This window comes from Drosophila suzukii, chromosome X (assembly GCF_043229965.1).
Source record: "Drosophila suzukii chromosome X, CBGP_Dsuzu_IsoJpt1.0, whole genome shotgun sequence".
Lineage (NCBI taxonomy): Eukaryota > Metazoa > Arthropoda > Insecta > Diptera > Drosophilidae > Drosophila > Drosophila suzukii.
Window position 1 is genome coordinate 21036189 of NC_092084.1, and position 25987 is coordinate 21062175.

At 39.7% G+C, this 25987-nt stretch overlaps 2 protein-coding genes across 8 annotated transcripts in view; one reads left to right on the forward strand and one right to left on the reverse strand.

The window, feature by feature from the left end:
• The window catches only part of LOC108005412 (pleckstrin homology-like domain family B member 1), a 30476-nt gene extending 14544 nt beyond the window's left edge, over positions 1-15932 (forward strand). The window contains exons 2-11 of one of the 3 annotated variants that reach the window (XM_017068672.4): positions 1008-1122; positions 2400-2484; positions 3573-5148; positions 5943-6118; positions 6184-6863; positions 7357-7492; positions 9553-9736; positions 13413-13867; positions 13930-14062; positions 14841-15932. In XM_017068672.4, the coding sequence (XP_016924161.2) occupies positions 1008-1122; positions 2400-2484; positions 3573-5148; positions 5943-6118; positions 6184-6863; positions 7357-7492; positions 9553-9736; positions 13413-13867; positions 13930-14062; positions 14841-15017 (3717 nt within the window). In that variant the 3' untranslated portion in view covers positions 15018-15932. Of the gene's footprint in view, positions 1-1007; positions 1123-2399; positions 2485-3572; positions 5149-5942; positions 6119-6183; positions 6864-7356; positions 7493-8911; positions 9079-9552; positions 9737-12035; positions 12225-13412; positions 13868-13929; positions 14063-14840 lie in introns of those variants that run through there. The other 2 variants (XM_017068673.4, XM_036821328.3) reach the window with 2 other exon arrangements.
• On the reverse strand, positions 15474-24920 carry LOC108005441 (uncharacterized). 5 transcript variants are annotated; one of them, XM_070997731.1, is made up of 7 exons: positions 23397-23537; positions 23018-23173; positions 21675-21941; positions 19389-21597; positions 17764-19331; positions 17468-17700; positions 15474-17404 (listed from the first exon to the last, which is right to left on the reverse strand). In XM_070997731.1, exons 3-7 carry the CDS (start codon positions 21848-21850, stop codon positions 17085-17087), a joined length of 4506 nt encoding a protein of 1501 aa, XP_070853832.1. In that variant the 5' UTR covers positions 21851-21941; positions 23018-23173; positions 23397-23537; the 3' UTR covers positions 15474-17084. The 5 variants fall into 5 exon arrangements, with proteins under 5 accessions (XP_070853832.1, XP_036677222.2, XP_070853831.1 ...); XM_036821327.3 differs by lacking the exon at positions 23397-23537 and adding an exon at positions 24578-24728 and having other exon boundaries at positions 17764-21597; XM_070997730.1 differs by having other exon boundaries at positions 17764-21597.
• Between the last annotated feature and the right edge of the window lie 1067 nt (positions 24921-25987).

Consider the following 25987-nt stretch of genomic DNA (forward strand, 5'->3'; position numbering starts at 1 on the left):
TTATTGTTAAATGGAAAAGAAAAGATGGTTGTGCATACATATATAGGTCCCAAAGGTAAAACTATATAAAGTAGTTCCCCCTGTTAAAAAAATCCACCTCACGCCCCTGTTGAAATATGAGTTTATGGTCACCATGATCATGTCATTGATAATTCCATAACTTTGGTATCACTGTAGTGGTTGGACCATCGTGTGTGGCGACCATAAAGATGACCGTTCCACATTGTGTGTCCACATTGGATAACTGGAAAATGGGAACGCACGTTGCTTGCCCGATAAAGTTTTCAATCTATAAAGCAAACGAACATAACCATATATTCATTCATATTACTGCGCATAAATCATTTTCCACCATTTCTTGTCGTCGCCTGATTGTTGTTGTGGCTGCTTTTTCCATTTTTTTTAAATGTACATAAGAGTGCAACTTTATCAGTTACAAGTGCGTAAGTTTGAGTCATAAAAAAGATTGAAAAGGGGGGTAGTCATTCCATATGACATCATTCGGAAGTTGGAAAAACAATTTTAACGGCCTCAGGTGGTATTAAAAAAAGGGGATAGTATAAAACGTTGGTTCCGAAAAAAAGAGGTAAAAACAATTTTAGTAGTATTGTAAGCAGTATCGTATTATTATATTATTTAACAAATTTTTAACCATGTGTTAAATAATATCAAAAACTATTTTGATAGTCGGAACTTGTGGTCTTATTCATAAACCTAAAATGTAAATATTTTTTCATCGTGTATTTTATGTAGAAAATATTAAAAATTCATCACAGCTGTGGAATTTTCTCCCTTTCAAGAGCACGTGCTGGCGCAAACACATTCATTTATAATGAGGGAACCCCTGGAAATCCCTTAACAGTGTGCCAAAAACCAAAAACAAAAAACATAGAGAAAACCCAATAACAATTACCGACCAGCTGCCCATGGAACTCCCAAATGACACGGGCATTCCTGGTATTCATTCGAGCGCCCCTTTAATTCCCGCTCTTTTTCTCTCTTTGCAGATGTCCTTGACGAAAAAGGATCCGTCGCTGAGAGTCGCCGCCTCGGATCCGCATCTCGTTTCTCTGGGCGGCGGTAGATTGAGCACCGCCGTTACCATCCACTACATACACATAGGTGAGTGTGAGTTCAGGTCAGTCATGTGGTGGGACCTCTTTTCGTGACACGGAATTGATTAAGATTAACCTTGTTTAGGTATAAAATCAATCATAGTTATTTACTAAAGACCAATATTTTAAGCTAGAAATACTTTTCATGGCTTCAATGCTGATCTATATTAATTCAAAAACTTTTTAAAAATTAAAAAACAATTTTTTTATATGTACTATGTAACTTTTTTATTGTCTACCGTACGAAAAGTTAATTAAATAATTTTGTAAATATAAATTTAATAATAAATAAAATAAATAATAATTTAAAAATATGACATTTCCGTAAAGTTAAGAACAGATAGCCATTTTAATTTCATTTAATTCAAGAAATTCCATATCTAAAGTATCTGTGATTCGTGACACGCTGCAAAAGTGATCGAGTCACGAGGCCATCTCTAAAAAGTACACTGGACACGCACCGTTACTCGGCTGCGTTCCTCTCCCTCGCACGCGTGTCATTTGCGATTTGTTTGTTGCCGCGGCCACGCGTGCGCGTTTTTCCTCTCTCTTGCTCTCGCTTTTTCTCTTTTATGTTTTTTTTTTTTGCCCCGGCAAGGTCACTTGTAAAGCGATAAGCAAAGTACCGAAATAAAGAAATAACAAAGCGCACACACGAAAAGAGTCTTGCGAAAGCGACGCACAAAAGACAACAAAAACGGTGAGCAACTGCGATAAGCTTTTTTTTTAAGTTTACAATGGGATGAAAAGTATTGAAAAGAATCAAATAATTAGGGTAAATTAATTAATTATTGTGAAGTGGTTAGTGGAAAAAAAGAATAATAGGATTAAACGTTTAAAAACAAACTGGAATCAAAAATAAATAAATTTAATAAATGTTTCTTTAATAATAACAAATTTTAAATTAATAAATAAAATTAATAAGATGAAAACAATAAATACTGGATTTCTAACAATAAATATAATATCATTCATTATAAAATCTTGCCTCATCAAATAATTAATTTTTGTAAATGAAATTTAATAGGGAAGGTTTTATTTAGGATTTAAAATTATTTTGAATATTGGTTACACCTTCCACTGTACCAAAACAGAGAGAAGTAAGAATAAGCTGTTTGTTCCCAAAAAATCAAAGAGAGATGTGAAAAGAGATAAGGAATTGTGTTGAACTGACTGTTGAAATATTCCAACCTCACATTACCGAAAACCACTTCAAACGCGAAACTTTCGGTTTTAAATCCGAGTTTTAAATATGTAATATTGACTATTTGCATTTCCGTTTAGGTGACACCACAATTGGATCGGCAGCCAGTTGCAGCATCTCATTGAATGGAAGTGGCGTTCGTCCACTGCACTGCACCATCTACAGGTATTAAAACCTAACTTTTATTTACCTTGTATACACAATTCCCTAGATTATCTTTGTTAAAAGACTCTGTTTCCAAGTTTTAAAATATTTTAAAACCTTTTATAAAGATTTTTTTTAACATATCCTAAAATACCCTACACTTCTGTACATTTGCAACAAAGCCATGTGATTGATAGTAATTACAGATGGTATAAACATATAATTAAAGTATGATACTGAAAAACTCTTTTTTCAATTATAAATACATACATAACTTAATAACAAGGATATTAAAAAATTGGTTCCACTATAATATAATAATCCGAAATCGATTCATCCTAATCCAAAAAAAAAATTTTATAAGGGGGTACATCAGTTATTTTTGTGATTCAGATTTTGGTCAAAAATAGTCTCTTCTTTTTGTTGTTTTTCTGTCGTAGTTTAGCCAAATCAAGGCGTACAGCTAAAATACCGACTGTTTTGAGCAGCTTGTTTTAAATGCTTTCGATCCCCACCACTTTAAGAAACATTTATTTTTTGACCCATTTTCGCATTTTTTATAAGGGGGTGCATCAGTTATTTTTGTGATTCAGATTTTGGTCAAAAATAGTAATTTTTTAGTGGTTTTTCAGTCGTAGTTTAGCCAAATTAAGGCGCACAGCTAAAAGACGAACTGTTTTAAGTAGCTTGCTACAAATGCTATCGATCCCTATTACTTTAAGAAACATTTATTTTTTGACCCATTTCCGCATTTTTTATTAGGTCAAAAATAGTAATTTTTTAGTGGTTTTTCAGTCATAGTTCAGCCAAATCAAGGAGTACAGCTAAAACACCGACTGTTTTGAGCAGCTTGCTACAAATGCTATCGATTCCCATCACTTTAAGGAACATTTATTTTTGGACCCACTTTCTCATTTTTTATAAGGGGGTACATCTGTTTTTTTGGGATTCAGATTTTGGTCAAAAATACTCATTTTTTTGTGATTTTCTTTCGTAGTTTAGCCAAAAGATAATAATCTTAAATCGAATCTTACAAATGTAAATAATAAATTACGTTAAATATTTCTAAAGTTTAAAATATAACTAACTATACGTATACCATTTTGCAGGAGCGACGCCAACGAAGTGACCCTGGTTCCGGAAAAGGATTCCCGCCTGCTGATCGACGGGGCTCCGATTCTGGAGGAGACCAAACTCAGCCAGGGGGCGATGATCACGATCGGCAACTCGAATTATCTGAGGTTCAACAATCCGGACGAGGCGCAAATGATGCGCTCGGCAATGGGCTCCAACGAGAGGATTTCGATGCCCCAGATCGATTTCACACAATCGGCGAGGCAGGCCCACGAGCTGAGTCAATCCCTGGAGCTGGAATCCTTCTACGAGAGCATCATCAACCCGATCAATAACCCCTCCACCTACGAACTGGAGTGTCCCAAGGTGTTCTCCTCCGATTTGGTCACCGTCAACATGCCGGCCAAGGATGTTTTGGGCCAGAAATACGCCAGTTTTGCCCGTAATCTCGCCGAGAATCATCGCAACGAAAAGCAGCTGAACAATCAGTTTGCCAAGGGTGTGGGCAGCAATAGTGGTTACTGGAATGTGCCCAGCAATGCGGCGATCTACAAGGAGCAGCAGCAGCAACTGGCCTCCTCGGATCTACTGACGAAAGTGAATAACGATCGCTATGATCGTTATCCCAAAGCGGGTGGCTTGCAGATCTACTCCATGAATGGTGTGAATAGCGATATCAATAATGGTCCAGTTTCCGGCCAAAATTCCAATGCCGGAGGAGCCGAACTTGAGGATATGCTAAAGATCTGCACGGAATACGCGGATAGAAACAATTCCATGGCTCCTACACACAATACTTCGAATACATCCAGCATTACGTCATCCCCAATTGTCCAGAATCGCATAAAGACCAATGGCTCATTGCCGCGGGACAAGAATAAGTCACCATTTCCACAGCCAGCAGGAGCAGGCAGCAATGCCAATATATCTCTGCTGAGCAGTTCCTCGGGCTACGAGAATGTGCGATTACTGGGACCCAATCGTGTGGAGATCAATGGTCAAATCCATGTGCCAGCTTCAGCAGGAGGAGGAGGCGGGCTATCCAGTGGAGTGGCTCCGACAGCGGCGGTAAGGGCCAGCCATGAGAATCTTAACCAGAACAACTCGGCCACTGCAGGTGGCAAGTATGTGCCACAGAGTCCGAGGACTAAGATTCGGACCAACTGCATGTCACCCAAAAAGGATGTGTCCTTTGGCAACGCCTTTGCCCTGGCCATCAGTCCACCACCCCAGGCATCTAACGCTGTGGTCTCCGCATCCAAACCCATACCCATTCCCAGCCTGGTGAAGCCTCCATTGGCACCCAAACCACCGGCTCCCAATCAGCAACGCGACTACGAGCAGCTTTTCAAATCCTTTGAGCGGAAGCAGCAGCAATTGGATCGTTTGGTGCCCGCCAAGCGGAACAACAAGAACATCAACAATCTCACCCTGAATCTGCAGTCCGTGGAGTCACTGACTCAATCCCCCAAGCCGAGCAGGAAACCAGCTCCGGCACCGAGAAGCATCCATCTGGAGCAGCGTCAGCGCCGGGAGCTCATCCAGCGGCGCAAGCAGCTCAAGCGGGAACTGGCCGAACTGCCGCCCTCTGCAGGAATCGAGGGACTCGAGGTTAGTCCTTTGGGCAACAAAAATTACGAAGATCTCATTAAAATTTTCAACCTATTATGATAAAGCTTTTGGTGGTTCAGGCCGTCAGGTTCTTAAAATTATATTAATTTCAATATTATAATTACACTGCACAACTGTTTTTTTGTTTAGGCCTATGGGCACTATCAATTATCAATTATGTTGGTATAGTTGTATATAAGCACATATGTATATTTAGTTTTCGACGCGAGGTACGAAATTGAAGTGTAAAAAAAACAACATTTAATGCTTTGATCTAAGATATTTTCAAGAGTTGATAACTAAATTTATTGATACGCATATCAAAAAATAGCTCAGATTCAATTCTACAGATTTGCATTTAAAGTTTCATTACATTTATTAATAAAAGAAAAGTTTTTCTTAGTTCAAGTTTTATTCCCAAGGCATTCGATGTCTTGAACAGGCTTTTAAAAATGCAAATTATAATATTTTAACTAAACTAAAAGTAGCAAGTATCAATAAAAAGTAGTACTGACTAGTAGGATTGAAAACTAAGTATGCATATAAATCTGCATATATTAACATTACTTGGTGCCCATAGGCCTGCACCTTTTAAAAGGATATATTTTATTGTTTAGTGTTATTGCATCCTTTCTTTAAATAACAACATTTGTAAATGGAACCAAGTTTGTAATTTTTGAAAACTGTAGTCTGTATAACCCAACCTGAAGCTATTGTCATATCAATCAGAACTGGTTTCCTTTTACGAAAAGTCTTCAAGCATCTATTAACGAAAGTAAACCCCTTTCTTATAGCTGGAACTGGGTGAACAGCCCCTGGCCGCCAGTGCCTCGCCACGCTTGCAACTGCAGGCCCTGCAGAATCGAGTCCGGCGCCTGGAAGCCCAACGGAATGCCACTCGCGTCATGGAGGAGAATCAGCAGGCCAAACTGAAGCAGTCCATCGAAATGAAGCAGGATCAGTTAAAGAAGTGAGCTGCCCTATGGATAAAATAAAAAAACATTTCAATTACATACATTATTCCTTACTTTTCAGATTGCGTGCCATGCTGAAGCAGAAACCAAACAATGCCTGCCTGAAGGAGGAGCTGCAGCTGGTGTGCGATTCCTTGGAGAGCGATAGAAAGACTTTTGAGGACCTGGAGTTTCAGTATTTCGAGGAGGAGTCCGAGCATCATGCCAGTCATGAGGAATTCAAGCGGCAGGAGCAGCGTCTCACCCTGGAAGCCGAACTGGCCGCTCTGCGCATTCAAATCGGACCGGATGAGGAGGAACCCGGATCGCCCACCTCGCCGGGTTCCAATGGCAGCAATCTGGTCAATGGCGTCATGTCCCAGTCTCTTTTTGGCTCCGCCGAACTGCTCTGTCCGAAGCGACGAAACCAGGAGGATCTGATGTCGAAGAGTATAAACGAGAATATGTTCTATAATCATAAAATCGAGGCCAACACGAGTACACCCAAGCGATTGCCGCTACAACTTTTCGAGGATCTCGGTGGCGGCAGCTGTGAGCAGATCAGCTTCAATCTTTCACTGCAAGGCGATCGGTTCGAGGTGAACCCGCTGGAGCGACGTGTGCCCTCGCAGGACGACATCGATCGCAGCTGCAAGGTGGCCAATGATGCGCCCATCTCCACCAGCCAGGGCGCCAGCACCAAGATCTTCGACAGCATCAAGGAGATCGAAAGGAATCGCAAGCTTCTGCTGGCCCAGCAGGGTAGGAAAACAGTCTATTATTTGAATCTGCAAAGTGTATCAGAGATACAGCTTTTAAAGCTGACCAAATTAGTTTTGTCAAATCATTTTATATTAGAGCGTAGTAACCAAAATTCTTGTTTTGCCAAAGTAGACAAGAATACATTAAAAACTAGTATTGCTACGCCTCAGTGGTTCCTAAAACCGATTTTTTTACCTCTTGGTTTTGGTTGACAAACAAGTTGGTACTTAAATTGGGTTCATTGATCACCAATACTTCTTGATTTCAATTTCTTTGGAGCAAATTTTATAACCAAAAATACTGAAAAGTATAATTTATGTCCTATAAATAAATACTTATATACGCTTATCAAAGATTTAACTGAGAACAAGCTTACCTAGTGTCATGAATAAATTTTTGATAGATAGATTTCATAGATAAAAAAATATTTTAAAATGTACATTTTTTTTTTTTTATTAAAACAATTACTTAAACTATTATTTATGCTTCACAGGTCATCAGGTCATTGAGCACGAGCGCCAGAAAATGTACGATCTGAAAAAGAAGAGCCACGACGAAGCCCGCACCCAGTATTTGCTCTCCACCCAGCAATCGATGGAGCAGCAACAGCTGCTGGATTCGGATGCCAAGTGAGTTGACCCCCATTCGGAACCCATCCCTCCACGCCACTGCTCCCCAGCTAATTGAAAATGTGCTCCCCGTTGAGTTAATTACCCGAACTGTGACAACAAAAGTGCACTTCGAGTGCAACTTACACTGGGATGCCGGGTTGGGATTTAAATCCGACAGAAAACAAAAAAAGTTGGGGCTTTCCTAAGTGGAAAAGCTTAAAAATCCTGAGTTAAAATTAATATTTTATAAACAAGACATTAAAATCATCACAATAGAATACGTATCTTTATAAGTTATATTTTTTTTTATTATTATTTCCTTTAATCAACAAACAATTTAAGTATTTAAATACCAATTTCTTTGGGTAAAGTTGTATTATAAAGAGCTCAACTTGTATAATACATGCCAATATTGCTATCTATATATTTGCATTCAGTTTTGTTTTGTTCGGTATAAATTATTTAATATCTTATCGTTCACATTGTCCAAAGTTGAAGCAAATTGATTGTTGATTAATTTTTAGTCAATATATAGCACAAGTGCTTTTAATGAATTAGCTCTTGATTGATTCTGATTTATTAAACTGGTTAACCTTAAATGTGACAGCAGATTAAAGTAAATTTTTGCCTAGGGAGAAACACTCAAAGTTTGTTGCCCAGTGTAAGGTTAAAATGCCTTTTGGTTTACTCATTGAACTCGCGCCTCTACAATTAATCAAACTTTGTGGCTAATAGCTAAACAATGTGTGCCCACCACTCCAGCCCTTGAAAACCGGTTACCAAATCACTTTGAAATTTGAATTGAAAAACCAAACAATAAATACACACCAAAATCAATAGAGGCCGCGACGACAATCGTCTGGGCAAACAATAAACTTCCACCGATTGGAGTTTTATTTTAGTGCTCATTTGCCGATCGAACGGCGACGTCACCTGAGTAGCTTTTCTTTTGATTTATTTTCTTTAGTTTTCTCGGTTTATTTGCGCTGGGAAGTGCTTGCAATTTTTTCTTTACACCGAAAAAAATCTGGAGAAGTTTTTATAAAGGATTGGGTTTTAGTTTGTTGTAAAGTGTAAATTTGAAATTGAGATTAAACTAGTATTGTCAAAATTAAAATGCATTGACTAGCAGTTAGGAAAAATAATTACAGATTTTTAAATTAATTTTTTTTAATTATATAAATTTTTTTTATAAAAATCTCTTAGGGATATAAATTATTAAGCAGAAAAGTTTTGGTTTTTTATTAGGATATGTATTTTTTTTTTTGTTATATAAATACATTTTATACAATGATATAGAACATTTCTCTCTGTGCACCGTTGCTGATAAGCTTATCAGCTGATTGCCTATGACAGTGTGCGTTCGCCAGAGTATCTATGTGTCCGAATCGTTGGATTGTGTGCCAACTGTTGCTTTCGGATTGTGCATTCACATCCATTCCGTCCGCCCGCTTAGTCAGTTTTTTTTCGGCTTTCGGTTTTGCAGTTGGAACTCGAGCGTTACCGAAATCGGAATCGGAATCGGAATCGGGAATCGAAGTCCCCCCGGGAATGAGTCATTCTAAATAAACAATGTATCGGATCAACGCGATGATTCCCTGCTGGTATGATGATCAAATTATAAGGAAAAAGAGTGACAGTGGTTGTGATGCAAAGTATACGTATAAGAAAAACCACAAAGCTCTATTAGCTAGAGGCTGTATTATGCTTAATACATGGTGAAAAATGCTTGAGAAATAAATTACCATACAATATATAGTAAAAATACGTTCTATATTACTGATTTGTGATAAGAAATCCAAAATATATCCAACAAGATTTAATTTGTTCATAAAATTGTCCATCTAATGATGATAATATAAGATTATTTGAGTTTGTAATAAACCAAAAGTCAACCAAATCAACTGTGATTCCATATAATATCCAATATTAACTGTGATTTCATAATTACTTTCATATGCTGAGTTATATTTTTAATACTCAAAAACCTCCCTTCGCTATAATTTTATTTAAGATATAGCCGTTTATTTTTCCATATAACACATATTTATTCTCTGAATTTCTCTTATTTTTTGCAGCGGCGGCAAAGATGCGAAATTATTCGAAAAGACCGAGATGCAAAAGCTCAGTCAAAAACCAGGTGACACAGTGGTTGACCAGGTGCAAAAAACCGGTGGCGATAAGGAGAACAATGTGCAGAACAGAAAATCCACCGGCAGCAGTCCCACAACAGCAACAACAACTGGAACGACACCTCAACAGGTGAGCAGAAAAGTCGGAAAATAAATTTAGAATTTGACCCCAACGCGAAATTGATGACCTAGGCCAAACAAAACGAAAGCTTTTCAAACTGTTTGTTATTGTAATATTTTTTCCACGCTTTCCGGGAAATTTTCGAAACTTTCGGCGTTTTAAACGCAATTGCCAGTGACCCCATCCATTTGCACACCCACCATTTTACGAGCCATTTCCTTTCTGACCATAAACAAATCGTATTTTGTGAAGAGCTTGATTAATTTGTAATTCCACAGAACCATTGATTAATGCTTCTATTAATTTCCCATGACGGGTTTGTTTGATTTTCAAAATAATTGCTGTTGATCTGATGGCCTAAACTTAAAGATTAAAGATTTAATATAGATTGAATCAATTTCTAATTGCTAATAATCTGCTTATAATTGCCTAGTACTAATTTTCCTATAGTAAGTGTTTTAAAGTACACAGATGGCAAAGTGCACTGCGTATGGGGTTTACAATTGCGATAAGGCAACGTGTGCATTTTTGTGGGGTTTATGAGAACACCTCCGCTCAGATAACGAAATAATGTAAATAAATGGATCCAGAAATAGGGCTGATAACCCATAATGACTACATGATGACTACAAGTGTGATTTTTACCTTGAGGTGGTTTAAGTTTGCCTTGATTGGAATTCACTGAATTGCTAATTGAAAAATTCCTGATGAGTATCTTATAGATTACAGTTCTTCAGAATTATCTGCTAATTTCTTTACGAGCTACTAAATTATTGCCACTTAAGTAGTATATGAAAAGCTCACAATAAAATCATAAAGGAGTTTTTTTGCAGATTCTATTAAAGTAATAGTCAAAATACTTTTGCGTTAAAAGCAAATATATTTTAACGGACAATTTGGAAACACCCTACGGAATTTACTTCCGTTTGGATACAATTTTTACGTCTTATCGTTTTCTGGAAGTATTTAAAAATGAATCACCATTTAAATTTTATTATAAACACTTTTTAGTTTGTTATCGTTGATGTATTTTTTATGCACAATCATTTTTTGGAACATTACCATTTGTAAATGGGAAAAATACAAATATATTTGATTATTTGTTTTCGAAGCTTTCAGGGAATTCTCTGAGTAATGTTTTTTGTTTTGCTGTGAGTTCCTCAGAAAATCCCCCTTTCAATGATTTAGACATCCATTCATAATAGTTTTGTTTACGATTTTTGGTGGATGGTTTGTAATTTTCTGAAATTAATGCGTTACAATTTTTAATATTTTTGAATTTTGTTCGTTTTAATATTTTTAGTTTAGCAGTTGGACTGTATTTGCCCAACCTATTAACACTGAACTACCCTATTATTTATGATTCGGTTTTCAAGATCACACGATCTTGAAGACATAAGTGCCAAGAGCTTTAAAGAATTAGGTTAAGAGTAAGAGAAATAGTGGGAGTAAGAGTGTGATCCTGTGCGTAATTTTAGAAAGCATATTTCTCTTTGAAATGCACTGAAAAAAATGTAAATAATAAATATTTAGATATTATAACTTTTTTAATATATTATTAGTTTTAGAAAGGGTACACTCGCTTACTATTATTTTTTTTGCATTTTTTATTTAGGGTATAAATATTACCCTTATTTTCTAAGCTATACTTTGGAAGTATCCCATTTTCTGGGTCGTACAAGATGGTTTAAGACATCTATTTTGGGTTTTGTTTTGAGGGGAGGGTATTGCTTTTTTTTTTTTGCTTGAATTGAGTACTTTTTTCGAGTGCACCTCTTTCATCCTCCTGGATGACGATCAAATCTTTCGCCAGCTCGTTAGTCACGAGTTGTTGGCCGCCTCGGCATTCCGCTTGCTGTTTTATTTTAGCCAGTGTTTATTTTAAAAGAGCCACCCCACCACCTCGCCGTGCTCTCAATTGCGGATTCTATATGGACTACACTTATTAATAAGTTTAATATTTGCTATGGTCTTTGTTTTATTTTGGTTGTCCATTTGGCGGCTCTCTCTTGCCAGCGCGTTACGTGTGTGCTACGTATCTTTTATTTTTTGGACCGTGTTTACATACGTTCTACCTCGATTTTTAGACCATTTGTTTACACGTTTTCCGATCTCGCCAATAGACTGGCCATCGTTATCTTCTCCCGTTCATTGGCCACAAAAATCCGCGGCCCATTACGGGTATAATTACCTCGATCTGGTTCTGTTTCTCGATCCTCCGGCTGCTGGACAATGTTCATGTGCGCGCCCCATTCGCGATCCGACGGATAGTCTGAAAGTCGAGAGTCGCAAGTCGGCCGCCCCCCACATCATCTGCGTTTGTCGGAAAATCGCTTAGTTAGTTGCCCATTTCCACTGGAAGCGCAAGTGATTTTCAAGAATATTCCCCATCCGGTTTTTCCGCCCATTTTCGTTCGATATGTCCGTGTGGATGACCTATGTGCAGCATCGACGCACGGATGCCAATGCACGCCAGCGCAATGAGCTGTACTATCTAGTGAGTGGAGTTGGGAAAAGAAAGCCTGTGGTTTACAAAAAAGGTGTACAGTTTTTGAACTCTATTTTTGAACACGCCTCTAGAATTTCTTAAATCTTTATCTAATGAATGAAGTTGGAAACTCCATTTTTAGGGCGACTCTACCATTTTTCAAATACATCATGGATTAAAAAATTAAATCCTAATAGTTTTAGGTGCTGATTTTCTATATTTACCGCCTAGTGTAACAAAAATAATTTTGAAATCTAATTTTCTTTTCATTTTCTCACATAAATCTATTTCAACATGTTTTGTTTTAAGTGTTGATAAAATATTAATTTAGAAAAAAATGTGCGCGGTATTCGAACTCTATTTTTAAAGGCGCCTCTAACATTTTTAACGTTCATCACGAATAAAAAAAAATTAAATCAATTGCAAAAACAAATATTTTCCTACTAGTTTTTAGTGCTGATTTTCCATTTTTACCGCCAAGTGTAACATAAATAATTCCGAAATTTTCTTTTCTTTTGAAATTTTCAAGATAAATCTGTTTCAACATGTTTATTTTAAGTGTTAATAAAATGCTTATTTAGAAAAAAATGTGTAGGGGTTTCGAACCCATTTTTTAAAGGTGCTTCTACCGTTTTTCAAACACATCATGGATTAAAAATTAAATCAATTGTAAAAACAAATATTTTCCTACCAGTTTTAACCCAAGTGTAACCAAAATAATTTAAAATCTACATTTTGTTAATTTCCCTCACAAATCTATTTCAACATATTTGCTTCAGTGTTGACAAACTATTTTTTGCAATATATGTACCACTTAAATGTGAAGATATCCTACTATTTATGTAAAATTTAGGACTGGCAAAAATATTACAAATTAGACAATCAAAATAATTTGAACTAGGTAAACAAAATATTTGAAAAATACTTAAATGCAATACGCATTTTGAAGAAAGAATATTACAAAATTAATATGTTGTTTACAAATACACATAAAAAATTCTTCACAAGTGTAGACAGAAAACAAACAAATTTAAAAATAATGTACAATTTAATCGTAAAATAAGCTTGCTTTAGGGGTTATTTGAAAAGTATACGACATGCTAAGGCTATTTAAAATTGATTGACCAAATATTATTTTTAGCAGAAATACAAAGCAGTGAAAGCATATTAAAAATTGATTTTCCTTAACAATTTCAGCAACGCCATTCGCAACCAGAATTGGAGCACCATGCCATTGCCCTGGGCGTAGGAGGCGGCGGAGGAGGAGTAGGAGGAGTCGTCGGTGGTGGCCAAATGGTAGTCCGTAGTCCACGCCCCCTCTCCGAGGCCAACAATTGCGATGCAACAATCGAGGCGCCCAAGTTTGGCAATGGAATGGACTCCTCCTCCTTGTCGCCGGCGACGGTGGATAACAAGCGGGCCAGCAGCAATTCACAGGATACGGCTTCGGCGGGCAGCGGAAGTGGGAACAGCGGCAGCGGCGGAAGCACCGCCAGCGAACGGAAGCGCATCCTGCCGAAGCACCAGCGCCCGCTCACCCGCTACCTGCCCATCTTCTCGCCGGATCTGAATCTGCGGCACCACATCGAGACCGCTGGCCACCAGATCGATCTGTGTCCGCATGTCTTTGTGGATGCGCACAGTTGTCGCGGGTAATTTTTAAGATTTCCCCTCTATATCTCGGTAACCACTAAATAAAATCTTCATTTTTTAGTTACCTCCACAAGCTGGGAGCCACGTTTCATGCCTGGTCGAGGCGCTGGTTTGTCCTGGATCGCCAGAGGAGCGCATTGATATACTACTCCGATAAGTCGGAGAGGAAACCAAGGGGCGGCGCTTACTTTGCAGTGAGTTTGATCAAAATATACCTTTCAAAGTCCCTAAACAATAAGAACAAATCAAGCCCCAAATACTATACTATTTTAAGGATCGTTACCTTCTCATAACTAAATGAACTTCATAGAAACAGTTCAAGCTTTTAGAAAATATTTCTTTATTACAACAAAATTAAACTAAATTTTGATCCTCGTACATTATTGGTTTTTCATACGTACTTTCCAGTGAGTATGGCCAAAATATACCTTTCAAAGTCCCCAAACAATAATCAATCCCCATTAATCAAGCCTCAAATACGATACTATTTTAAAGATCGCTACATCTCATAGCTACAATTATTTAATGGAAACTGTTAAACATGTTAAGTAATTTTTTTTATTACAAATATTTAAAACCCCTATATTATTTGTTTTTCATACTAACTTTAAAGTGAGTATGACCAAAATATACCATTCAAAGTCCTCAATAAGAACAAATCTAGCTCCAAATACTGTACTGATTTTAGGATCGCTACTTCTCATAACTAAATTTACTTCATGGAAATGGTTAAACCTTTTTTAAAAATATTTCTTTATTACAAATAAAATTAAACATTAATTCTTTTTCATACAAGCCCCAAATATTAGGTCTATTTTTAAGATTCCTAAGTCTTAAAATGGCAATAGTTAAAACTTTTTTGTAAATATCTATTTTTGTACAAATATTTCAAGCACCATATATTCATTACTTATCCGAATTTATATTTTATAAAGTATTTTAACTAAACTATTTTATTTTTTCTATTTACAGACCATCGACGAGGTTTATCTGGATCACTTGAATGCCTCGAAGAGCGGACGTCCACATTGCACTTTCATTGTCAAAACAAAGAAGCGAAGCTACAATCTGCAGGCCGCATCCGATTCGGCGGCCCGTATTTGGATCGATGCCATCATCACTGGGGCCCAGGGTAACCTGGACTATTAGAGGATCCAGCGGAGGACTCCAAAACCCTTCAGCCCAGTGCACAGTCTCAGCATTAAATGGGAAAGATTTTTTTAATATATAAGCTCAAATAACTATAACAAAGAAAGAAAAGAAACCAGTAGCCATGTAAGACCAAAAAACAATTGCTCACCACAAAGTGGGCAAAGAAACCTATAACTTTCTCTTATTTTGGCGAACTAACGAAATCCGAGATTTCAGTACTGGACCAAAGTCAAGAACGTATTTTTTTATAGAACTATATAATGTATGTACATTTTACTTTGTCATATTCTTGTTAAGAACTATTTTTCTATCGCTAGGTTTAGAAATGAATGTAAATCAAGGACAGCCCCATGCTACTAACACCGCCATTTTAAATCCTAATCATATGGATATACTTATAGTGCTTTGACCAATAGTTGCAGTGCCCCTATATTGCTGAATTCTTATTTCTTCTTTTGTTTCTTTTTTTTGGAGCCCTGCTATTATTGGTCAAACATCTATACGATCGCATATATATCATAAACACTAGACTATAACGATATACATATATACAAATTGTATAACGATTTAAATGTAACAACCAAAATGACTCCTGAACACTTGAAGTTTCATCGTGAATTTACCTATTAACTTTATAATTGTGTATGCCTATTATATTTTATAAAAAATATACCATATATTTTGATAAATGTATAATTGGAAGAATCAGATCGAGAGTATGGGGACAAACTATTTGCCCATCACTACGCCCAAGACTAAAACTGAATTGAACGATTTGCTCAGGCAGCTGGAAAGGATAATCAAAAGCAAAACAGAAACTGAGAAACATGAAACTAATTCTAAGCAATAGCTATAAATATGTGTAACAATACAAGCTAGTTAATAAAAATAATTGTTTTTTAGATAAACAAATGAGTTTTATTTGATTAAGAAGTTTAAAAAAAAAAACAGTTTTGGTGTCTTAAAAAAGGTAAAAAAAAAGATCTTAAATTAATATTTTGTTTCTACAAAATTTGATTTCATTTTCTAATGAATTGGGAAATTTAAAGTACACTAAAAAAGTTAGACTGATTAAACCAATTAAAAAATTACATAACTAAATATTAATAGAAAAAGCGAGAAACTATTCAAAAGACTTCATAAAGTAAAAAGCCATTTTGTCAAAAAAATAAATGATTTTGTTATATTGTTTTAAACCAATATCTGTGTGTGCTATTTTTTAAATTAATAATATTTTCCACAAGGCAGTCTATTCTTTCCTTTTTTAAAGAACTTAAATCTATAGATATATAAAAAAAATTTAAGAACTATTCACAGCAAGTTAATATCAGGTTCTAATATATCCTGAGAAATATTCTCCGTTATCACATTTAATATCTAGGGTCTATTAATAAAAAGATAATGTATACTCTTGGTTACACATTTAGTTTAAATATTTTTCCAAAAAAATTTTGTAGCCCTTCACAAATAGAAGGGCTTTAACAACTATTCACAGCTTGTATTAAATCTAATATCAGGTTTGCATTTTTTCAGAGAAACATTCTCCGTTATCACATTACTAATATATAGATCTATTAATAAAAAGAATGTATTCTCTTGGCCACACATTTAATTTACATATTTATACCAAATATAATTTTGAAGTGTTTTTCAAGTTTTCCGAAAGATGACAAAAAAATGGGATGAATAATAGCGATTAACAGACCGATACAAGAATATTCAAACGATGGCTTTTGATTATCGCGCACAGAACTTTAAGAGCTATCCGCGATCGCTAGGCGATATACACAAAACATATACCGAATGAATCAAGTGGAAAGGTGTGGAAAATTGATGTTTATAAATTTTGACGTTGCTTGAGAACGTTTCAGGCAGTTCGTTTTACGTAAATAGTGAATACATTCGAGGTAGTATTGTCTGGGCCCAGGGCCGATTTTGTTTACAAACACAAATGTTGTAAATTCATGTGTATAAATCTACAAAACAGTATTCAAAATGTTTCAGTGAGCACAGGTCATAAATCTACAAGTAGTACTAAAGAGTATAGCATTTTCCTCCAACTGCTTAGGGCATGCCCCAGCTATCGGTGCGTCGCCGCTTGTCCGGCTGTATTCCCAGGTCCTCGTCCTCGTAGCGATCCAGATACTGAAGCAGCCAGCGTGCGAACTCGTTCATGTACGGATCGATGCGGGCGATCACATTGAAGGTGATCACCGCCGGCGGAGCAAGGTGCTCGTTGGTCCCGTAAACACGCTGTACAAAGTGCTCGCAGTGGAAGATCGCCACACAAACGTCGGATTCAAGGACCTCCAGTCGGAAGGCCAGTTTGGCAAATGATTCCGCGAATTGCTTAAGCACAATATACGTCTTGCTGGAGAAGACAGCTGGAAAGAAGAGTTGTCGCCAATTAGAAGAGCACAGCAAATAAACGCAAATCCTCGACTTACTTGGTCGCTCTTTCCTGGAGATCACATAGTACTTTTGCAGCATCTGCTGGGCTCCATCGCTGAAGGTGGTTTTGCGCTGGTGCAACAGATGGATAAGCATACGCATGTCCTCCTCGTGAATGTTTAAGCCATCGTTTACAGTATGTTGTCCCTCTGCGCTGTGCTGGTGGATTATTAAGTTCCACAGGCTCTCGCTGGCATGATCACCCATGTAAATGGGCAGCCCGAATATTCTGGAACATTTATCAAGTTAAATAATATTATTTTACAAGCGAATTTTAAAGTTTTCTCCTTACGGGCACAATTTGGAGAGGACTTGGGTCTGATTGCTGGAGTTATCCGGCTGCCACTGCGTCCAGACGGCTGCTTCCAAGGGCTGATCAATTTGCAGCTGAGGCACTGGCACTGCTCCGTTTTCAATGCACTTCTCCAGCTGGCATCCCTGATCCTTGGTGAGGCGAGACCAGTCCCCCACATAATAAACCCCCTGCTGGGCCATCAGCAAGGGACAGGCCACCACCCAGTTGAAACGCGTGGGCAGGGCACTGAAGGTCGGGTGCAAACCATAGTCGTGTGGCCCTAGGAAACGTGGAGCCAGTTGGCCCACTTTGTTCATGAGGTGATTAGCAATTAGGCTGTCGGTGGCGATGATGCACAGCGCAATCGGAGCCCGTACCTCCTCGGTTTCAATCGAAACAATGCTGGCCAGCAGCACCATCTTCAGGTAAACGTAGCAATCCATGGGCACGCAATCTTGGCTGAGCTGAGCACTCAGTGCGTAGACAAATGAGTAGTCGGAATATTGCGATGAAATCAGGTGATATAGCTTCTTAATGCTGGACGGCACGCAGTTCAAATCTGGCTTGGGATACTCCTGACCTTGCTGTGATGGGGCACGGAATATCTGGTGACGCTCAAACGGTGCTCCTGTGTCCTCAACGACGACGGCGTTTGGATTGCCGTGAGGCCCGTCGACGAGCGGCGGCTGAGAGGCCTGTAACTCCGACTCCGACTGACACCCCGATCCGTACTCCCATTCCTGGAGATCCTGGTACGCCTGGTACTCCTCCTCTTCCTCTCCCTCCTCCGACTGGGTATCCTCTCGGTCCATATCCAATAGGGGCCTGGTGTACATAAGGTCCTCGTCCTGGTAGATACTCGAATCTAGCGGCTCCTCCTGCAGCTGCTGCTGGTCCTCCACCAGCGGGGGCGAACTGAGGGTATGGGACCACTGCAACTGGCTCGGGCCGGAAATACTGGACGGTAGGCAGCTCGGGCTGTGGTGGGGCGGGCTGGGGGTGGACCATCCCGTAAAGAAATCCGTATTGGGGGTGCCCACACCAGTGCAAGGGAGGCTGGCAAGCCGAAAAACCGACTGGCTGGCATTCCTGCTCTGTATTTCGATGGGAAGCTGTGGTGTCGGGTGGCCCCAAATATTCCCCGACTGGGGATTGTAGAAAATTAAGGGCGGCGGATTGCTGCCGGCATTTACCTTGATCGTTTCTGGTGGTACCATGACTTGGATTGGTACGCTGCCTGATGGTTGTACTTCGACCTGCGCTTGGGGCATTAGTTGTAGTTGCGACTGGGGCTGGTATTGGAGTTGGGATTGCGGGATGGATTGTGGAAGGGTTTGAATAACAGGTTGCGGCAGCGATTGCGTTTGGGGTTGCATTAGAGTTTGCTGTTGCGTTGCAGTTGCAGGAGCATAATGGTAAACTGGGGCCAAAGGCGGCGCACTGCAGTTGCACCTGGGCTGAATCATGGGTGTGGGCAGCAGTCCAACACTCGGTGTGCGCGTGGGCAACAGATGCGATGAATTATTATGCAAGGAACGCAGAAATCGCTGGCGACGGCGTCTTCTCTGTCGTTTCGAAGGGAAAATGTTTACAACAGGATTCTTATGTGCACTACAACTTACGCTCATTCTGGACGGGCGACGTTGTCGTCGTTGTACTTCCTCCCTTTCTCCTGGCCCTCCCAAGGCCATTTGCGACTGCTGATTCGATCCACCGGCCACACGATGCTCCCTTGGCCGGAACTCCTGAGCGTTGCAGTTCAAGCTGCTGCGCATGGCTAACTGTCGGATGTGACGGAGTGGCTGGTTTCCTGGCAGGCGCTTGACCTGCTGCGGGCTCATCTGCTGCTGCACATATGTCTGCAGCTGGCGCGGCACTGCCTGGTCCTCCTGCGATTCCTCCGGCGAGGACTGCATAAACTGTTGACTCATCGACTGAAGGCTGCGGACCAACCGTAGGTTATTGTTGCTGCGCGGAAATCTCCACGACATGAGTCTTTGACTTTGGTACATCGGTGTCGGCGGTATCACGTCGTCGTCCTCATAACCGGCGCTGTTGCTACCCGGAAATGGAGTTTGCTGCTGGATGGGCTGATCGGTGAAGACGGGGACTGGTATCGAAGCAACGTTTTCGTCATCACGTGGTGTCTTTGCAGGACTCTTTGGTTGCTGGCGGATGGTATTGCCGGAACTCTTTGGTTGCTGCTGTTGCTGCTGCCTGACAGGACTCCTCTGATGTTGCTGCTGGGCAGAACTTCCAGGACCTTTCTGTTGCTGTTGCAATGACTTTGCAGGACTCTTCTGACGCTGCTGTAAACCAGACTTTGGCTGCTGGTGCAAATGATTGCCAGAAGTCGTCGGCTGCTCTTGCATGTGATTGCCTGTAGACTTCTGAGGCTGCTGTAAAGGATTGCGAGGAGATTTCGGCTGTTGCTGCGTGGGATTGCGAGGTGACTTCGGCTGTTGCTTCAATTTATGGCCAGAAGACGTCGGCTGTTGTTGCATGTGATTGTTAGTAGACTTCTGTGGCTGCTGCAAATGATTGCCAGAAGACTTCTGCTGCTGTTGTATTTGATTGCCAGTAGACTGCTGTGGCTGCTGCAAAGGAGACTTTGGCTGTTGCTGCATGGAATCGCGAGGAGACTTAGGCTGTTGCTGCAAAAGATTGCCAGAAGATGTCGGCTGCTGGTGCAATATATTGCCAGACGTCTTCTGCTGCTGCTGGTGCAATGGAATCCCTGACGTCTTTTGCTGCTGTTGCAAAGGATTGACAGAAGACTTCGTTTGCTGCTGCTCCAAAGGATTGCCAGAAGACTTATGCTGCTGCTCCAAAGGGTTGCCGGGAGTCTTCTGCTGCTCCAAAGGATTGCCAGGAGTCTTCTGCTGCTGGTGCTGCTGCTTGGCTGGACCCACAGGGTTTTTCTGCTGTCCCTGAGGAAGTTTGCTAGGAGACTTTTGCTGCTGATTCTGCTGCTGTCGCTGAGAACTAGGTCCAGGACTCTTCTGCTGTTGCTGAACTGGATAACCAGCAGGCTTCTTGCTGACTTGCTGCTGTTGGGAAGACTTTCCTTGACTTTTCTGCTTCTGCAGGCCAGCATTTTCCGAGCTCCTCGGCTGCTCCCAAATAGAATTTGTAGGACTTTTCTGTTGCTTTAGTGAAGGACTGGCTGAACCCCTTCCCTGCTGCTGTTGGACTTTGTTGGGAGTCTTTTGCTGCTGCTGATTGGTAGTATCAATAGCTTTCTGTTGCTCCAAGGAAGCAACAGGAGTATTGTGCTCTTTAGTTTTGGGTAGATTTTTCCTCTCCTTCTGAGGGGAATGACCAGCATTTCGCTCGTGCGGCTGGGCAGAATCCCTTTTCAGCAGACTAATCTTGCTTGTAGTAGAATCAAGTGTATGATCGTTGTCACCAGGACGCACTAAAGTCACCCTCTTGGCTACAGTTTGCTGCTTGTTGCTGGACACTGACGGAAGTACGGCTTCCGGCAGGAAGTTGGCCAGAACTGGCGGATCGATTATGCGGCCGCGACGTCCTCGAAGGCGCTGAGCAATATTTGGCGAAGAGATGACTCCACCATCATTTGAATTTGTCAAGGGCGGCGTCGGTTGCTTACATCTCTTCGAACGCTTTCCCAAATCCGGATACTCCTCAGCATCCACGTTATAGTTGGCCTCGGGCTGGGTGTTTTCCACAGCCGAGAGCCAGACGTTGATAGTTGGTTTTAAAGCATGTTGCTGCACTGGAGGAGATGCCTTCTCCTGATCTTCGCTCTGTTGTGTGGTCACAACAGGAGTCACATCGCTCTCGACAAGGCCGCTCAATGGAATGGTGCTAGGAATTAGGAATTAGGACAGACATATGTATATTCGCAGATATCTGTAACTACTTAAACAAACTAGGAATCTTACCCTATGGAGCTTGCATTATGAGCGTTTCCATTGGATTCATTGCTATGGAACTGGGACTGATTAGAAGAAGGTGTTGTTTCTTGGAGCTGCTCGTCATCGCCGCGCAAGAAATCATTGAGCTGAACGGCATTGCGGCGACGACGGCCTCTCTTCTCTAGATGCCTCTTAGATGGCATGCTTCCAGTTGATAGGTGGTCGACGATCCAGTGAAGTAGCCAGTAATGAGATAGCTTGATCCTAACTTTAATTCACAGTCGTGGGCGTGAGCTTTTAGAAGGAATTGAATCAATTTTGAAACGCAAGGAACAATTTTTTTTAGTAAAGTAACATGTCTAGAAAATATTTCGATTCTGTCTTGATTGGTTTGACATAACTCAAATGATTGCTTTGTTTTATTATATTCGGATTTATTTACACTCATGGGTGCTTTAATTTTCTTTTTTCACTCACAAATAAAAAATTGGTTAAGTAAGGTAATGCAAGTGTCTTATTTATTTATGCCTTGCTTTAAATAATTTTTCGGACTTAATTACACAGGTCGAAAAAATCCGGACTTTTTCTGGGCCTTAGACTAAACGCTACAAAATCTGAAAAGATTTTACTTGTAGATTACTACCCCAAAATTCGAAAAAAAGGGCGTCACAGTTTTGAGAAAATCGTGGTCAAAGTACCAATATTTTGACTCTAGACATTTTTTTACAGCTTAATAAAAGGTAAATCATTAATAATCCACCACCAGAATTTAGCTAATATGGTACTTTGACCTTTAACTTCAACAATTACCAGTCATTTTTTTTTATAAAAGATAAATTAAAAAAGTTGTTTGTCACATTTTCCACCATGTGTTCTGTGGGTCCAGCTTTAGGCTTAGTATTCAACCTAACAAAAAGTCGTCCAAAACCAAAAATTGTATATGCAAAAAACGCCACAAAAATGTTGTGACGTTTTTTTTATATGAAGTTTTTGGTTTTTGGACTACTTTCTGTTAGGTTGAATACTAGGCCTAAACAAGGAAAATATGAGGCTACTATAATTGAAAAAAGTGACAAAATCAAATGTAATACTGTCAACGATTTTCTTAAATTTTTCTTAATATGTTTAAAGTTTTTAAGTTTGGGGTTGTAATCTACAGGTTAAATCCTTTCAGATATTGTAGTGTTAAGTGTCGGATTTTGTTTAAGATCGGTGTTATTATTAGTTTTATAATGATTAAAATGAATTTATCAATAAAAGAATGCGAAATATAACATCCGTATAATTATACTTCCTATAGCCTAGAAAACTAACCCCACATACGTTTGTTTTTTTAATACCCTGGCAATCAGAATATCAGAATAACTCACCTCTTAGGCGGATAAGTTTAGGGCGATGTAGGCAGCCCTTGATTCGGGGTGTTTGTACTGCAGAACTGGGCAGGATGGCCAGGATTCGATAGGATTCGGTGACGCGCAACTTTTGGTATTCACTCATGGGCCGCGAGCAGCCCGAACACAAGGGAGCTGAAAGATATAAACAGAAGGAATTAGAAACCGTCACCAAACAGATCTTCTACAGAATTCTGTGGGAAGTACATATATGGAATGTGACGTGCCAATAATGGTATAGGAATAATTTGATGGATTCTGTGGAAAATTTTGGAAAGTGGTAATGCCAATGGTGGTTGTTGGAGTGCACAAATGACTTGGTTGGGATTTCTGTGAGATCCTAGCCTATAGGACATACCATCCGTTGAGCTGGTCTGTATGGCATTGCGCATACAGCCGCTGCCGCAGTACCAAATCGATTGCAGGCTGTATATGGAAAATCATAAAAAATAAGTGTGATTCTTCGGTTAGCTAAGCTTGATACTTCCTAGCAGCGAAGCTTAGAGTTTTAGAATTAAGAAAAATAAAAATAAAATAAAAAAAAAGAAAATAAAATGAAATAAAAAAAAGTTCATATTCGGTTAGTAGGTTTTAAAATAATATATAAAAAATAATCTTCCCAATAACCAAAGTATTTTGATTAGTTTTCAATACTACCAAAAATAAAACTTATAAATTTCTATTGATCTTGTCTTGTAATAGAATTAGACGAAGCATGGAATAGTTAAATAGAATTCGACTTAGGAAGTATGGAAAGGTAAAATAAATATAATGCGGTTAGTTTAAGAACTCAAAACTTAAATTCCAAAGGACCTTTAAACCATTTTGTATGATAGATACTACATAGCTTAAGAATTTTGATAGAAAGAAACTAGGAAACTGGAAAACTAGGAGACTAGAGTTAACGACAAGCAGACAGACTGGTTTTGGGTACTTGTGCTATTCTCTGCAAGGACAGGTGTAAACTAAGGAACTGACACCAGTGTCTCCTGCGGTGTGTAGGCTGCCAGGATGCCCTGAACCTGGGACAAGCCCAGGCGCAGCGACTGATCCCGAGGCTCGAACTGGAGGCCCGGGCTGAGGGGCAGGCCCACTAGGCGCCAATGGGCGTGCAGCTGGTTGATATCGATGGGTTTCAGGCCGGCGTCCTTGAGATGTTGCCTGACCAGGCCGTAAACGGAGTACCGGACGGCCTCCTGGAACTGCAGCGGTTCCTCGACGATCAGTTGAAGCAATTTGGGCGAGATCTCGAGCAGGCGTACGTAGTCGAAGTCGAGGCGCAACTGGATGGGGGCCAGCAGGTCCTCCGGCCGCCGGGTGTTTCTATAGTTCGCCACAAACCGGCCAGAGGAGCCCTCGACCAGCTTCAGCAGCTGCGTCTGCCGGCAAAAGTGCTCCACCAGCTTCTGCTCGTGGAATCTGCATTATACATCGGTGATAGATTATCGTATCTTGTGTATTTCATGTGTCACATGTGCCAATAAGTCTTAAGCTAAAAATCATCCTGTTTTTTTGTGGCCAGGATTGCCATTTACTTACTGGCTATTTACTGGAGTCTCGTTTGGTACTACTGATTCTGCACCGGCATCCACTGTAAACATCTTACACAAGCTTGAAAAATCGCTGGGGAGAACTTAACTGAACTCAAAAAATTTTTAAGATGGTTTGTCACTTCGAGCCTAAAACAAGTTGAAATCGATGTCAAAAGGTGTCTGGATCAATCGGGCTCCCTAGTACTTCGATATCGAGCGGCGATTTTGTTCTCGGTCTATCGCCCCTATTAAACATCGATATTCCGAGTTATCGGGCCGTATTTTCCGAGAAAATTGATCACATTTTCCGGAAATTGGTCCGTTTTACATTAATGCATTTTTCACCTGTAAGAAGCTTTGAAACCGCTTTTTATGTGCTTCGGTTTTCGAAAAGTTTTCGTTATTGTTTCGTTTCATCGTTTCTTTCTGCTTAAAGCCTGTTTACACTAAGGTGGAGTTATGGAGTTTTGGGGCTATTGGCTTATACTCTTTTCCCAAAGAGTCCATCCGTTGGAAACGGTTAGGATTTTTGACAAGAAGTGAAGCTCCGAATTACTACAGATCACATCCACCATCTACCATTCGATATGAGCTGATCTGCACAGCTGTGGCTTATCAAATCATAAATGTTGCCTCGGCGCCTTCCATTTTCAAATGTTATCATTGCTAACGTTATCATGGTGAATGTTTCAATTTTCAATTCAGAGTTGCAAATTTGGATGGTGGAATAATTGGAAAATTTTCGGAACGGCAAACCCTTAAGGTAGATTCCAGATCCCTCTCGTCATACTCGGCCACGAAGACGCTGTTTGACCTATGAAAGGAAAACATTGAAAAAACAATTGTTTGCCCCAAGTGTTAAATTCACATAGAGAATCGCTGAAGCGAACAGCTGATCGGGATAAGCAAACCGTATCCGAAGAAGACGTGCATACTTAGTTACTCCGAAGAAATTCAAATTAACGCAAAACGAAGTACAATTTAAGCGCTAGCATGTGGTATGTTCACAGCGCCAAATGATAATGAGATTTTCTTTCAGGACTATTGTGGGTCAACTGTGAAGCCCTTTCCTCGCATACAGTTCTTCTTGTAAAAAATGCTGAGTGAAAATGCTGGAATTTCGAATTGATTTGCTTGTGTGGTTCCATTTTCCACTGAAACGAGTTGTAGCAACTGTTTCTCATCTCTTCCTTGCACTTTTATTTCTTAAGCCTAGTACTCAGATCGGCTAAGAGTTTCACTAGTCGAAAAATCTTATTCTTTGTAGTGTGACCGAAGTTTTCAAAGTTCACCCGCAATGCATGTAGCATGGTCTTACTGTCAGTCAGTTGGGTTTGAAATTTAAATGTAAAAAGGAGGAGTCTGCTGGTACACAAAGATATTAAAATAAAAATAAATGGAATGTTCAACGAATGTT

Bases quoted from the DNA above. Each gene is read 5' to 3' on its own strand.
- LOC108005441 (XM_036821327.3), bottom strand. From the start codon at position 21,850: ATGCCATCTAAGAGGCATCTAGAGAAGAGAGGCCGTCGTCGCCGCAAT. The intron at 17,701-17,763 runs GTAAGGAGAAAA...TAAATGTTCCAG, and splicing joins GTCCTCTCCAAATTGTGCCC to AATATTCGGGCTGCCCATTT. The intron at 17,405-17,467 runs GTAAGTCGAGGA...TCTTCTTTCCAG, and splicing joins CTCCAGGAAAGAGCGACCAA to CTGTCTTCTCCAGCAAGACG.